Source organism: Phragmites australis, chromosome 21, assembly GCF_958298935.1.
Source record: "Phragmites australis chromosome 21, lpPhrAust1.1, whole genome shotgun sequence".
NCBI classification, from domain to species: domain Eukaryota; kingdom Viridiplantae; phylum Streptophyta; class Magnoliopsida; order Poales; family Poaceae; genus Phragmites; species Phragmites australis.
Window position 1 is genome coordinate 17127325 of NC_084941.1, and position 14796 is coordinate 17142120.

The 14796-nt window shown below is 42.5% G+C and overlaps 2 protein-coding genes across 2 annotated transcripts; both read right to left on the reverse strand.

The window, feature by feature from the left end:
* Nucleotides 1-4122: 4122 nt before the first annotated feature.
* Nucleotides 4123-7995, reverse strand: LOC133903528 (ATP synthase subunit gamma, mitochondrial-like). The gene is made up of 9 exons (XM_062344941.1): nucleotides 7746-7995; nucleotides 6487-6530; nucleotides 6242-6394; nucleotides 5886-5999; nucleotides 5684-5811; nucleotides 5103-5225; nucleotides 4879-4998; nucleotides 4544-4665; nucleotides 4123-4418 (listed from the first exon to the last, which is right to left on the reverse strand). The coding sequence occupies exons 1-9, from the start codon at nucleotides 7844-7846 to the stop codon at nucleotides 4349-4351; spliced, it is 975 nt and encodes a 324-aa protein (XP_062200925.1). The 5' UTR covers nucleotides 7847-7995; the 3' UTR covers nucleotides 4123-4348.
* Nucleotides 7996-10352: 2357 nt separating this feature from the next.
* Nucleotides 10353-14077, reverse strand: LOC133903664 (flavonoid 3'-monooxygenase CYP75B4-like). The gene is made up of 2 exons (XM_062345099.1): nucleotides 12977-14077; nucleotides 10353-11191 (listed from the first exon to the last, which is right to left on the reverse strand). The coding sequence occupies exons 1-2, from the start codon at nucleotides 13964-13966 to the stop codon at nucleotides 10547-10549; spliced, it is 1635 nt and encodes a 544-aa protein (XP_062201083.1). The 5' UTR covers nucleotides 13967-14077; the 3' UTR covers nucleotides 10353-10546.
* Between the last annotated feature and the right edge of the window lie 719 nt (nucleotides 14078-14796).

Sequence of the window (14796 nt, forward strand, 5' to 3'; positions counted from 1 at the left end):
TAAGAGTTTTGTATTGTTCATGTTCATGTTCCTGCCTAAGAAGGAAACGAAGAAAGAGTAACTTAGAGGCGAGAAAGGAAAAATTTGCTCTTAAAATATTTATTTCGTGATTTACTTTGGATATAACGTTACAAGAATAGCAGCAGCACCCATCAATAAAAACTAGTCTGGCAGTGAAACAACTGCGCAAAACTGGTTGACTGATGTGTCAAAACGCCAAAGGAACTGTAGAAATTTGCTACTACTATCAGAAAAATTGTTATTCTGTATCAGGATAATCTAGCACAAGAAGTTCAATTTTTTTAAAAAAAATATTATTTACGGGTTATTCTTAATATGAACTTAAATGCAATGGCAGGGTTTTTTTTACTGTGGACCGGATGATTGGGAAGACAATTGGAGAGGCTCTGGCACAAAATGAACACGAGAACATTCACTAGGTTTGTGTTCCACAAGAAGCATTTCTAATAACAGAAAACGACATACATATTACCTTTTATTACCAGATCAGATCATTTTGAACAAAGCTACTAACACGTGGCTTGCAATCCATTGTCATTTTCGATTTGTGGGGCAGTCAATTTTCACTTAGCTCCCTAGAAAGTAAATTCGATTGTTTTGTGTTTGTTTCAGTTTATTTGGGACTTTATATTTGCTTGCCCGTCTTCTGAAAATCATGTGACTGAAAGAATGTGTTAACGTAAACGTGATACTGATCATGTAAAAAACAAAGTGGTACTGATGACGAGTGGTGACTGGTGATGAAGGCAGAGGAAGGTCCTCTGTTAAAAAGGGTTGAACATGCTCTCTTCTGAAATTTATTTTTTGAAATATTTTTCCTCCCCAGCTTGATCTAGCTGTCCTGGTAATGTACTTGTATATGGCACAAATAAGTCATAAATGCTTGGGTTAACAAGTTTGGCGAGTGAGGATGACATTCTGAAGTTTCACAGTCCTTTTTTTTTTGCATCCACACATTTGCAGGCCTCGATGAGTTGAATGCTAAAGGAAAATTAATTTATGAGATTCCAAAAATTGATGACTTGCCGCTCTTGAAAATTAACTTTTGACATTCCAAAAATTGATGATTTGATGCTCTAGAAATTTAGTTTTTGTATTCCAAAAATTGATGACTTGCCGCTCAAAAGAGTGGCACTCAATGATTTGCCACTTAAACTAGTTAAATTCACAACTTTTTGCCTGGTAATCCAGTGTTTTCTCAATGCCACTCTCCAATTATTTCCGGCTTTTAGGACTATTAAGGCATTTTGTCCGCACAAATTGCACTAAGTTGCCCTCCGATTCAGATAAAACTACATAGAAGCAGCTGGTTGCATGCAATAATCTCAAGTAACTTGTCCAATCCAGTAGCCCACGTGCAAAAACCAACCAATACCGGCCATGGTGACAGTGAGGTACCATTGGAGCAGATTTGGGAGGTAGGGAGCTGGCGAGCTGGGTTCGAAAAATGATACGGAATATACGTTCCTGAATCGGAGGAGCTGGCGAGCTGGATGCCATCTGTCCGTGGCATCCTAGCCTCCACCATGCATTGAGATTTATGTTATGAGTGTACATAGCCTCGTTTTCCTTTTTTATTTTGATTTTTTTGCACAAAGAGAGAGGATGGGGTAGCGTGACACACACATGAAACATCATGTTCATGACACAACATTTTGAATTTTGAAAGATGTATAAAAAAACTCCTTTACTAACACGACATGCACCGCCCAGAATGCCTAGAATCAAGTGCTCAGAAATGTCCATGTGGCCATGCACCGTCCAGAATGTGACACGAGGAAACAGTTTAGATGGGCCAAGTAAAATGTCTATGAAACATCCAGTTTTAATTCTTTTTTATACTTTTTTGGCACTAGGTGCTGCTTAATCTAAATATTAAAGGTGCTGAGCTTAGTATTATCTTCTAGTTTTTAATTCTTTTATATACTTTTGACAATACGTGCTGGGTTTTTTCCTTGTTTTTATGTCTGTATGGTACATGGTGTTTGGTATATTTCAATAGTAATTATATTGTAGTATTTCAACCCTAATAATGTGTCAAGTGGTTTCCTCTTGTAAAATTCCCGCAAATATGATATTTGCCTTTTCGGTCTGAATAATTTGGCATGGCGCAACTCAAAGGCAGCACTGTAATTCAGCAATGTCCACTTATCTGTTTCACTTCCACAAAGATGAATCCTAATCTAAATTACTTCTGATTCATGGCTCCTTTGGACTGTAGGGTTTCCATAGGAATTTTGGACGATTTGAGTCCTTAGGATTTTTTCCTATAATAGAAATGGATATGTTAAATTCCTATGAAATGCATTTCTATGCCCACAATTCCATAGGAATCTAAACATGACTTCAAACCTTTTTTAAAAAAAAGTCCAATTCAACTTCTCTCTTTGTCTCTCCTCTCTCTCTTCTTTCGTGAAAAATTCTTGTATTATTTCACATTAGCCATCCAAACAAAACTCGTCTGCTAATCATGTGTATTGAAATCTTATGGGAATATGGGGTTCTAGAATCTGTTCCTGCATTTTCGAATTCCTGTGTTACAAAGGGGCTCTGATTATGATTTGTACGGTGACAAATTATTCAAAGTGTGATAAATAATAAGTTGTTTTAGCTCGGTAGGCATTTGCTTGTGATTAATATTTCTTTAAAGTAGTCAGCTAGGCAAGTATATATTAAGAGACACCAACCATGATCGACCTCTCGTTCGACTGATGGATCGGGCAGCCCGGAGATGCTACTTCGTAGGAATTAAAAAAAGGGGGAAAAAAAGAGCCTCAGGTTTACCAGGAAAAAAAATGGATATGATGTCATTCAAAAAAGGCGCACACTACTCGTGATCTATTTCAAGAATCAAATAATACAATAGGGGAAAGCATAATCGTCGGTTAAAATTGGATTAAGGTATTGTTTGGTTCAATTTTATAACCGCAAACGGTAACGATATCAAAATCCACGGGAAATGGAAAGGGAATAAGTGAAACCGTGATCTGTTTGGTTTGAGCTGGTAATGGAATGAGGATGCCTTGAGACCTTCACTCAACTTGAGCCACGTTGCAGAATTGTTACAAAAACGAAATCTTGTAGTGATTCGGAATGAAACATTCTTCTGAATAGATTGAAATCATCAAACTTGCTGAACTCTCAAAATCAGAGGCAAAAAAAAAGTTGTAGAAAATGGGAAAAAATTCCAATTACACGACCAGATGCGTGAGAAAGTTTCAACAAAAATAAAGAAATCAAACTAAATTCCAGACCAAATAGCTTATTGGAATCTGTTGACCCTCCTTGCCTTCCTCACAATCCCCAGATCTGATCCCCTCCGGTCTGTGGTAATTTGGTCCCAAGCGAAGAGAGAGGAATTACTCCGACATGTTGCGGCACCGCTGGCGAACATAACACTGGTGAAGGCAAGCCCAATGCTGCCATGCGAAGCCTGATAGGATGCTTACAAGTTCATGCTTCTGCATCTGCTGGACCTTGTTGACCCCATGGCTGGCTTTCCATCGCCAGCAAAGACGATAACAACTATGAGGAACGGGAAACGAATGTGAAGGCAGAGTAATGGCAGGAGCAAAGACAGGCGAGAAAGGGTTAGGGTCGTGGTTAAGGGGGGAGGCAGAGGGTGGGAGGACGCTAATCGGTTACCCATGTAATCAAATTACATTACAAATTAGTGAACCAAACACCATCTAATATTGCAGGTGTATGCATTGGACTCTAGTACGTGCAAGCAAGTTGGGAAGGTCAAGAGCGGTACAAAAGAACATCTTTGCCAATTATACATTGAAATATACGCATCCAGTATCCGAACGAGCGACAAGTGTACACCCAACACGCCGTTACTGGCCACTCTGTACTTAACGCAAGGCCACGCATCAACACCTTAGCGCACCGTCTGGGTTTAATTCGAACGCCAGGGCTGTTTGGATTTATTTTTTCGGGAGGGGAAAAATATTTCAGTTATTAAAAACAGGGAATAATGAGTGGCATATCACAGATCAAACATCAATTTTCGATAGTTAAACTGGAAGAAATTCAGGCTTGACGACTGGATGCAGCAACGACCATCCAACCAGGTCAATTGCTACTACGAAGATAGAATTTCATATACCATCATCTTTTATAAATATGCCAGGCTTTCAACAAAACAAGGTTGATTGGAACAAGCAGACATGCATAGCACCGTCCCGTAATCAGGCTAATTATTGAAATTTGGCGACAGGATCCGCTTGCGATGAAAAACTAAAGGCTGCTTCAGATGATAGGAAGCTTTTGTTTGGAGCGGCAACAAAAAAAAAGGAAGAAATATTCGACAAAAGTTTCACCATTATCCCTCAAGGGCTGAGGCACCAGAAATGATCTCAGTGAGCTCTGTAGTGATAGAAGCTTGACGTGTCCTGCATACATATACAAAATGCGAGTCAGCTCTCTTCCTTCGTGCCCTTTGGATGCATCAATTTGTCCCAAATACATGGAAATGGATGTGCACAGGCACGCGCATGTGTGAGAGAGAGAGAGAGACCTGTTGTACGTGAGTGTCAGACGATCAAGCATGTCACCAGCGTTTCTGCTCGAGCTGTCCATGGCAGACATACGGGCTCCAAGCTCACTGCATGCATTCTCTAGTGCACCATTATACATGACCTGCCAAGAGTAGAAGTTCAATACATAGTTACGAAGAAGTCAAAAAGTTCTCTTTAGAACAACCACAGAATAAGCCAACAAAAGTAAACCAAATATCATGTACTTCATACTAGTTCAAGATGTTCTTTAAAATTTTGATCCAAAGAGAATAGCTGTAGACAATCACCTAAAATTGGCTAGAACATACTATAATGCTTAATCGACAAGACTTACACATGAAAACTGGAACTCAGTAAGATTCTGCAGAATTTCTGATTTGGTTTCACCTCCTTCAATTTCATATGAATCCAGGTCACCAACCTTCCCACTAGATTCTGATTCTTTCTCCATGACCTTCCAAAGGACAATAAAATCAAATAGTAAATTAGTTAAAATTCATTTAACCGGAGTTAAGCCATGGGAGCACAAATGCATATGGATTCAATACTAGTACTGACCTCTGGTGACAATATTGTAGTCACCGTGGGCTTAAATGATATGACAGATTGGAACTTGTTAAAAACAACTCTCAGAGCATCAAATTCAACATTTTTCAAGATATCATCTGCCAGCACAGCTATCTGAAACATCATTGAACAAATCAGTGGAATGATATAGCCAACACAAAACAAACTTAGTTAAGAGAAAATGTATTTTGATAAGAATTAAATCAATGTAATGGTTGCAATTTACAGATATTAATCAGCCCATCAATGGCTAACAAAACAAAGAATATGCATCACAGAAGCCAGAATACAGACAAGTTCTACAATAGCCCCCCGTATCCACTTAAAAAGTCTAAATAACACCAGGGCAAAAATCCTTTCCTTATATCTAGGTATGTTTTCATGCCATCAATTATGCAGGTATTTGGTGGCCATCTTGCGCAAAATCCAACAATTAAAATACAATTCGGCAATTCCCATACTGAAAATGAATCACCATAACTTCTAAAGTCAAATACATCACTGATATACGAATTAGCGATCACACTGTAAGCTAAAAAGGTATGCCCAGTAGCATAAGAAAGACAACAAACCTGTGTGTAGTTGATAGGGTTCTTCTGCAATTCAGATACTGTCAGCTCAATACTCTTCTTGGAGTCGCGAATGAGTTGGACTTTACCCTTTTCTCCTAATATGACATACTTGCTTTCTTTCTCTGGACCTGAATATAAAAAAGTCAGTAAGCATAAGCACGACATTCAGATGATTGCACCAAATAATCATTAAACAAATTACCAGAAGTCAACTTGTGGAGTGCTTTGCTGACTTTAACCGACGTAGAGTTGATACCACCACAGAGACCCTTGTCAGATGTGATAGCGACAATAACATTTTTCTTGACATCAACACCTAGTGTGTACATAAGAGAAGTCAATAATTGAGCAAAAAAACCATGGACTCCAGAAAAAACACCATGCAATAAAATCTAACAAAAGAAATAAGGTGCAGAGCAGAGCCAGAACATTCAAAATAAAGAAAACAACAAGTATTAGCATAAAAAAATACTATTGCCTGTACTGTAAAGACAAGGGATAGAAAAGAAGCAACAGGTACAATTGTAAGAGACACAACTATATTCCTCATATACGTACTAGGAGTATCGCCAAGGAGGGCAGTAAATGGTTGCCATAGACCACGTGAATTTTCTGTTCTTATTTGAACAGCACGAAGCTTCGATGCTGCAACCATCTTCATTGCTTTTGTAATCTTCTGAATGTTCTTGACACTCTTCATGCGGTTTCTCACTAAAAATAATAATATATGGGATCAATAAGTTGTTTGATAGCACAGTTGTAACTTGGGAAATAATACGACAGTGAATTAAGATGATCCTCACCGATTTGTGTTGAAATGGACCGTGCACCAAGCGGCGCAATCTCCCTGATGTTAAAAAATTTGCAAGATTTAACTGTCTGAATAAAAGAAAATAGTGGAAACAACTGCAGGAAATAGTGCTTTGGAAAAAACAATAAACAAAGCAAAATAGAACAGTCACACGACAGCAATGGAAAATTGAAGCATAAACAACTGTGGTGTTGTCACAACTCGGTAGATTCATGCCTCATAAACATGAAATATTAACTGTATCTTCAAAATTAGGCACAAACACAGCCAATCAAGCAAGGCCTTTATTTGAGGGTCGATCCTAACACAATTCAATCAAATTGTACATTTTTAAAAGGAAATACCCGAATAGTGCACAACTCAAAAAATTCAAGGTATGAACAATCCAGTGAGACCAAATGTACAGAAAAGTATGCACATCTGGTTATCAGTAACCGAATATATGAACCAAACAAAGATAATGACACATTTTCCAATGCAAAAGAACATTGCATCGCAAAAAAGCAATACTATAATCTCCAGCATTACTGAATGGACCCAGAACATTGCATCGCAAAAAGCAATACTATAATCTCCAGCATGACTGAATGGACCCAGAAGCATCACAATTCTCCCCTCTTTCTCATCCATTTCCCTAAGGATATGCATGCTCCACATGCTTAAGCCTGTGGCAAAAGAAAACCACCGCAAAACCGCACAGCCCGTCATCACATTAAGTGATACTCCAGAACAACCTCTGGTTTCCCTTAGAAAGCCATTTGACGTTGCTCTTTACGTTAGCATTTCCCAGACAATTCAATCCATATGAAGGCTTGCCTCAACGGCAAAAATGCTCAAACAACGATTACAACCACCAGAGATTCCAACGAATCCGCCCTCCAGCAAAGTGAAAAAGGCCTTCCTAAATCCACCATCCAAACCATCACCACCAAACTTCATGCAAATCGGACCAAACATAACTTCATGCAAATCGGACCAAACATTTTGCAGCGACAGGTAGACCAAACATTTTGCAGCGACAGGTAGACCAAAAATAATTCTGCAGCGACAGGAATACGTACACATACGCCTGAGATGCATCTCGCATCCGAAAGCAAGGATCATCTCTGACCAGAAACAAACCGGACCGAACTATTCGCATACGGAACGCTCAGATCCATACCCACCTAATGCGGATCTCTAGGAAACGACAGATCTAGGCGGAGACAGACCGGTTTGGGAGGAGTAAAGGGGGCGGAAGGGAGATCTTACGGCTGGGAGACGGCTGGGGAGCGCACCGCCATGGCTGCGGCAGGGGAGGGTGTGGAGAGGAGGACGCGCCTCCCCTCGCGTCGCAGCGCCGCCATCGCCATAGCCGCCGGTGGCCTTGTTCCTCTGCTTTCTCGGGCGGTTGTGCGGGTTGGTGTCGCCGCAAACGAATCGGGTAGGAGAGGGGAAGCAAGCGGTGTGAGGGGAGGAGTAGGAAGGAGACGCTGTGGCGGAGTGCACCCTAGGAAGCAAACGGGCCGCTGCGTGGAGTTATCGTTTGGGCCGGAGAGTGCCACTAACGGGCTGAAGCGAGAAGGGCCAGCACCCCATTCCTATACGGAGGAGTCTTGTCGCCCCGACGATAGGTTACGCTATAAAACCATGTGCCGGCCTCCGCTTGTCACTTACGCTCAGTAAGATTTTTTCACGCCACCAACAGAGTGGGAGTGGAAAAGAGAGAAGAGGAGAGAGGAGGGGGAAAGCGGTGAATCTCTGTTAGAATCTTATTTTTGATGAAGATAAATATTTATATCTTAGTAAATTCTTTACATAATAATTAGGTTAATCGTCATACATAGTTTTGGATATTTATCATCGATTCGTAAACTGTTGATCTTACGAACTTATGAATGAGATAAGGGATATTTCATGTAGTCAAATCACACAGCACAAATAGAGATTTCTATAGGTTCAAATGTCTTTTAGAATAATAGTCATACGTTATATTTATCTTATATTGATCTCCGAGACTGTTTAAAAGAGGGTTTTTTGCTAGTTTAGATAGATCTAAACCTTATCGATATGCTCTTTGTGTGTAGTTATAGAGGTTTATTGATGTAGAAAGCTTGAGAGCTCAAGGTTTACATAGGCTTGAATGACTTAAATGGATTTTAATTGGCCTGTCCTTCGCAGAGTCCTCTGACTCCGTATATATAGGGGGTTTACCGTACCACCTGTGGACTCATTTCTTATCTTTTTTGAGATAAACATTCCTATTCACGAGATATCCTGATTACTTGCGACTAGTTTTCATCGTCTGGCGATTTCCTTCCTAGGCACTGTGATATGTCCCAAAAATATAGAAAACCTCAGAGGATCCAGATACAGTAGTTTTATATTACCTATCGTCAACATTGGTTAGGCATAAAATCTATGATTTAGTGATATTAGATTTAGTTTTTTAGTCTAGATTTTTATAGTAATGTAGAGCTACTGTTACACTTAGGTTTTTATGATGGTTTGTAAGTGTTGGACCTAATTTTTATGATAGTTGTACTTGTTTGATGTAGGTCTTACAGGGATAGTTGTAAATGTTAAGAACCTATTTTTTTTTTAAGTAGTTGTACTTGTTTGACGTAGGTATTTTAGGGGTAATTGTAACTATTTGATCTAGTTTTTTTAGATAGTTGTAATTATTTGACGTAAGTATTTTAGGTATAATTGTAACTATTTAACCTAGTTTTTTAAGGGATAGTTGTAATTATTTGACGTAGGTATTTTAGAGATAGTTGTATCTGTTGGATCTAGTTTTTTAGATAGTTATAATTGTTTGATGTAGGTTTTTAAAGGTAATTGTAACTTTTAGACCTAGTTTTTTGATAATTGTAACCGTTTGACTTATGTTTTTAGAAACAGTTTTACTAGTATTTTCATGTGTGGATGAGAGGCACTGCTCGTACCTAATCGTCACTAAGGTAGTTAAGCTCTTGCTAGTTCCATCACGAGTTCCGAATAAGCTCATGAGGTTGGACAAGCATTGGATCTCCAGGTTTGCATTTCATTTCCTTCACGTGTTTTTGGTGTTCTTGAGATACTTCAACTTACATTATATTTTATTTGCAGATTGGGCAGGATTAGGCTTCTCCTGTTCTATAGGCTTGTCAAGGCAGACACGAGGATTAAGCGAGTAAAGTCTGCGTGGTGGTTCAATTTTGACCGTATCCTGCTCGCTGCACTGGTGGACAGGTGGAGGACGAAGACGCATAAAGAGTAACCTTCTTTGCCAAAAATTATTAGTAATGCGTTATAATCATAATGCGTTAACACACGTCACTAATGTAGTGCCTCATTTGCGATTTTCACTATTTTCAGCGACTCCGCTATAGCACCCAGATCGCTACTCATGTTACGCTGAGACCAAGCACTCGCCACCTCAGTGGTAAGAGGAATCCGGGCGCTCCCACACGACTTCATATCGAAAGATTCTGCTTCAAGCCGACTTTGGCGCCTCATGCACCGTGCGCAGTAAAAGAGAATGATGTTCATAACAAGACGACGTTAGGTGCACCACAGCGGCTGTGAACAAGGCATGCCATAAAGTATCCGAAACTCCTCTATCCTGCCATACACGCACATTCCGTCTCCTTGGCTAGTTATTTATTGTAAGTCCATGCAGTTTCAGCTTAAATTGCACTACTGCTACACAATATGCAATTTTAGAGATAAACTTACCGCATTTTTCACACCAATGTAGAAATAACTTACGTGTGTTGTTGGTATGTTGATCAAATGGCTGAGAAAAGTGACTGAAAAGTAGCAACATTTAAGTCGCTGGAAACTGGACACTCCCTTTTTTTTTTAATTTCGACGATATATTCCTAGGAGATAATCTGAGGAACAACAAGAGCTTCGTGCCCACATTTACAACATAAACATGACAACAATGGCCAACAGTTGTTCATTACAGATATTAGCATAACACAACAAACACACCGACAGAAGGGAACAGCAATATATGCACCTCTTATTTGTTACATCAAAGGTCAGCGGCCCCATAACAATGATCTCGATCTTCCCTCGTCTTTCTATGCAATTTCATATGCAGAAGGGAGCAGCCTGGGGACTGGGTGAACCATTAGTGGCACAGCTCTCTGCAGCAGAAGAGTAAACGCCTCCTCCATGTTCAACTTGTCCGGCGTTTGGCCCATCGGCAACTCCCAATTGAACGCATGCACCAGAGTGGCGCAAGTGAGTGTGACCATCCGCAGGCCCCAGCTGAGGCCCGCGCATATCCTCCGACCTGCGCCGAATGGTATAAGCCCGAAATCACTCCCTTTGAGATCTATGTCCGCTTGTGCCCCACCGGGTAAGAACCGGGAAGGTCGGTACTCCAGAGGGTCCGGCCACAGGGCCGGGTCACGAGCAATGCCCCACACGTTGACCAGCAACTCGGTGCCCTTGGGGATGTAGTAGCCGGCAACCTCACACTCCTCGGCGGCCATGCGGGGCAGCGAGAGCGGCGTAGACGGGTGCAACCGGAACGTCTCCTTGATGACCGCGTTCAAGAAGGTGAGGCGCGGGAGGTCGGACTCCGAGACCAGCCTGTCGGTGCCCACGACGGCATCCAGCTCCTCCTGGGCCTGCCTCAGGATGTCCGGGTGACGGATCAGCTCGGCCAACGACCACTCCACTATGGTTGATGTTGTGTCGGTCCCCGCCACGAACAGGTTCTGGAGTTGTCAAGAGACATGAACAAGAGTGAGAAGCTCGATATAATTATGCTACACTACTAAAGAACTAGTTATAAGTATTAAATCATCAGTACTAGTTCAGTCAAAATCGACACTGATAAAGTATCAATACCAGTTGGTAGCAAAATCAAACATTCACCCTTCTATTTAAACAAAAACCGACACTAATAACTAGTATCAGTGCCGGTTCATATTACGAACCGGCACTGATAAAACGATTGGATCCGAATTTTGTATTCAATCAATTTTACTCTCGCCACCTCGCGTCCATCAACTCGATATTTTTTGTCAGCTCGAGTCTCTTGATTTTATCCTCTCGTGCCTCCACAGTCTCCTCTCTCTCTCTCTCATCCGTCTCTCTCCTCTCTCTCTCCGTCTCTCAGCCTCCTCTCTCAGTCTCCTCTCTCTCGTCTGGTGTCTCTCCTCTCTCTATCTCCGTCTCTTGGTCTCCTGCCTCCACCCACCACTTCGCCGGCTAGTTCGCGTGGCACGAGCGATTGGGGGAGCGGCGCCGACGCCGCACAACGTGGAGGAGGCAGCCGTTGTGAGGGCTCAAGCGCGGAGTTGTGGCGGTAGATCTGGGCTTGGCGGGGGAGATGGCGTCGACACCATGCAGAGTGGAGGAGGCAGTGGTGGTGGCAAGGGAGCGGCGATGGAGCAGTGGTGGCGGAGCGGCGGCAGGGGAGCGGCATCCGAGCCGGCGTGGATGTTGCTCCCACCGTGCTACTTTTCTCTTTTTTTATTCGTTAAAAATGGCAACTGTGTCAGGTAGACAATTGTCACTGATACTAATCGAGTATCAATGCTGAGTAAAAAGTGCCGATTAAAAAACCGGCACTGATGTTATTTTTCAACCGGCACTATTATGTCTTTTTACAGTAGTGCTATAAACAAATTTAGAAGATTTAGCTGTCCCATTGGTAATAATGTGAACCTGTGTGTGACAACCTGAACTTCAATTTGCCCTGTGAAACAGTGACAGATCAATTTGGGGAGTTCTTTTTCGAGATATGGAAGATGACTGCGATTAGCATTGCCAGCTGCTGTTGTTCGCTGGTCACTTCGGGATGTGAATAAAAAGAGACTGAGCAACTCTTTGACGTGCGCCAGTCGCTTTAGGTTTAGGTGATGCAAGTTTTACTGATTCGTTACGTAGCATACATTGTTGGCATCCAAAGAGTTAGATGTGGCAACAAGCCGACGCAAACCTGCCTACCCTCTTATATCCCTAGCTGCACGGCAAGGTTATTTAGCCTGAGATCCTTATTACTAATGATTCCAGTGGGGGCATGTGACTGATTATTTGTACATCCGTCTTGCAATGTTTGTCCGGTCTGAATACCTAAGGAGGCATAAAAATTAAATAATTTCTTCTAGAATTGGATAATTCTTGTTTTTGTTAGATATAATTATATAAATTCTGTCTAATGGATCCAAATGTAGTACAATTCTTAAAAAATTACTTAAATATTATGCTTTCTAGGTATGCGGACCGGACAACCATGCGAAACAAAGTAATGAACAACCTTATATAACCATTTTAGAAGAAAAAACATCAAGTACAATTTACGTCAAAAAAACATTAAGCACGTAGGTCTCGTTGTGTCACTGGTCTTATTTATTCAGATTAACACAATCACTAACGTAATAGCTTGAACCCTTCCGTGATAGCCTAAAGGTCAACTGGCCAGTCATGTCAAATATTCACAGGTTATGCTGGAGATTTCACTGGTCAGAGAATCTAGGAAAATGACAAGAACTTACCAGAATGAGTGCCTTGACGTCGGTGTCGGTGATCCTGTCCTCCTCGCCGCCGGCTAGGGGCCGCTCCTCCTGTACCATCTCCAGCATCAAGCCCAGCAAGTCCTTGCCTTCCTCGGCGGTCGGCTTGACCCCGGCCCTCCTCGCACCGATGATCTCGTTCATCATGTCGTCGAAACGGCGGTGCAGCTTCTTCAGCTTCGCCACCACACCCTGCGGGTCTAGCCACCGGAGCGCCGGCACGAAATCGCCAACGTTGAGCACCCCGCCCACCTGCATCACCTCGAGCACGATCTCCTTGAATTCTCTTGCGCCCTCGCCGGCGGCGGAGAACACGCGCCGTCCGACCGCTGCCCGCGACAGAGCGTTCGTCGTGCAGACGTTCACGGCCAGCCCGAGCGCCACCGCCGGCACGTTGCGGTCGCGGGCGGCGCTCGCCTCCGCGAGGGACCTCACCATGAGTGCGGCCTCCCGCTCCCGGACGGCATGGAGGTCGTCGAGCGCGCGGGCGGAGAACAGGTTCACGGCGCACACCTTCCGCATGGCGCGCCACCGGGGCCCGTAAGGGGCGAACACCACGTCCTGGTAGTTGTACGCCATGTGCTCGCCGCCGGAGTTGGGTGGCCGGCAGCTGAAGTTGGCGTCGTGGGTGCGGAGGAACTGCTCTGCCACGGCCGCCGACCCGGCCACCACCACGTTGGAGCTGCCGAACCGCAGCCGCAGTAGTGGGCCGTACACTTTCGTCATCTCGTGCAGCGTCTGGTGCGTCTTACCGCCTAGCTGAGGCAGGTTGCCCAGCACGGGCCAGCCTCTCGGGCCGGGCGGCAGCGGCGCACGCTGCCTTGCTGCTGCCTTCCCGGCGCGGAAGAAGAGGACGTAGCATACGACCACGGACACTGCCAAGGTGGACAGCAGCAGCGGGAGGGGGAGATCCATGGCGCGCCCGAGCTCCATGGATTCGTTCGATGTGCGTGGGAAATTAAGCATGAGCATGTGTATGTAGTGGAGATGAATAGAGGTTGGTGCATTGGGTGCGAAGTCATATCACTGAAGCGGCAGCCGAGCTTTACCTACTACCATCTAGTATCTATCTACGCACTATTAATTGTATCAATACATAGGATCCATTACCTATAAAATATCGGCAAAGCTAGCGTCTAGACGTCTGATATGTCTGATATATCGATGTTGTAACTGCATGTTATAACATCGAAGACTAAGTCTTAATATTTAAAATCAACGTTCACAATATAAAAAAATGCAAAAAAAAAGCACACAGATCTGGACTGAAAATATTATCCATTTAAGTTAATTTCTATATTCCGAAATGCAACATACGAAAATAACTTCTGCAATAAAATTCCATAACGTCTGAAACATTCAATTTGAACGTCTGAAACATTGAAGATGCGAAAATATAGGAATTAACTCAAATGGATAATTTTTTCGGATCTGGATCTGTATACAAGAGATTCTGGGATGCAACATTTTCGAAGAACTTCTGCAATAAATTTTTATAACGTCTGAAACATTAAATTTGAACGTCTGAAATATTTGAGATATATAGGAATTAACTCAAATATATAATTTTTTCGGGTCTAGATCTATATGCAAGAGATTCCCGGGATACAACATACGGAAATAACTATGACAATAAATTTTCATAACGTCTAAAATATTAAATTTGAACATTTGAAACATTGGAGATATGAAAATATTTTTGGGCCGGCCCAATGATACTATGGGCTGAATGGGCCGTTTGTCTGATGCATCGGACGTGTGAAGAGGAGCATTTCCGATAAAATATTGGGGTGAATGATTAT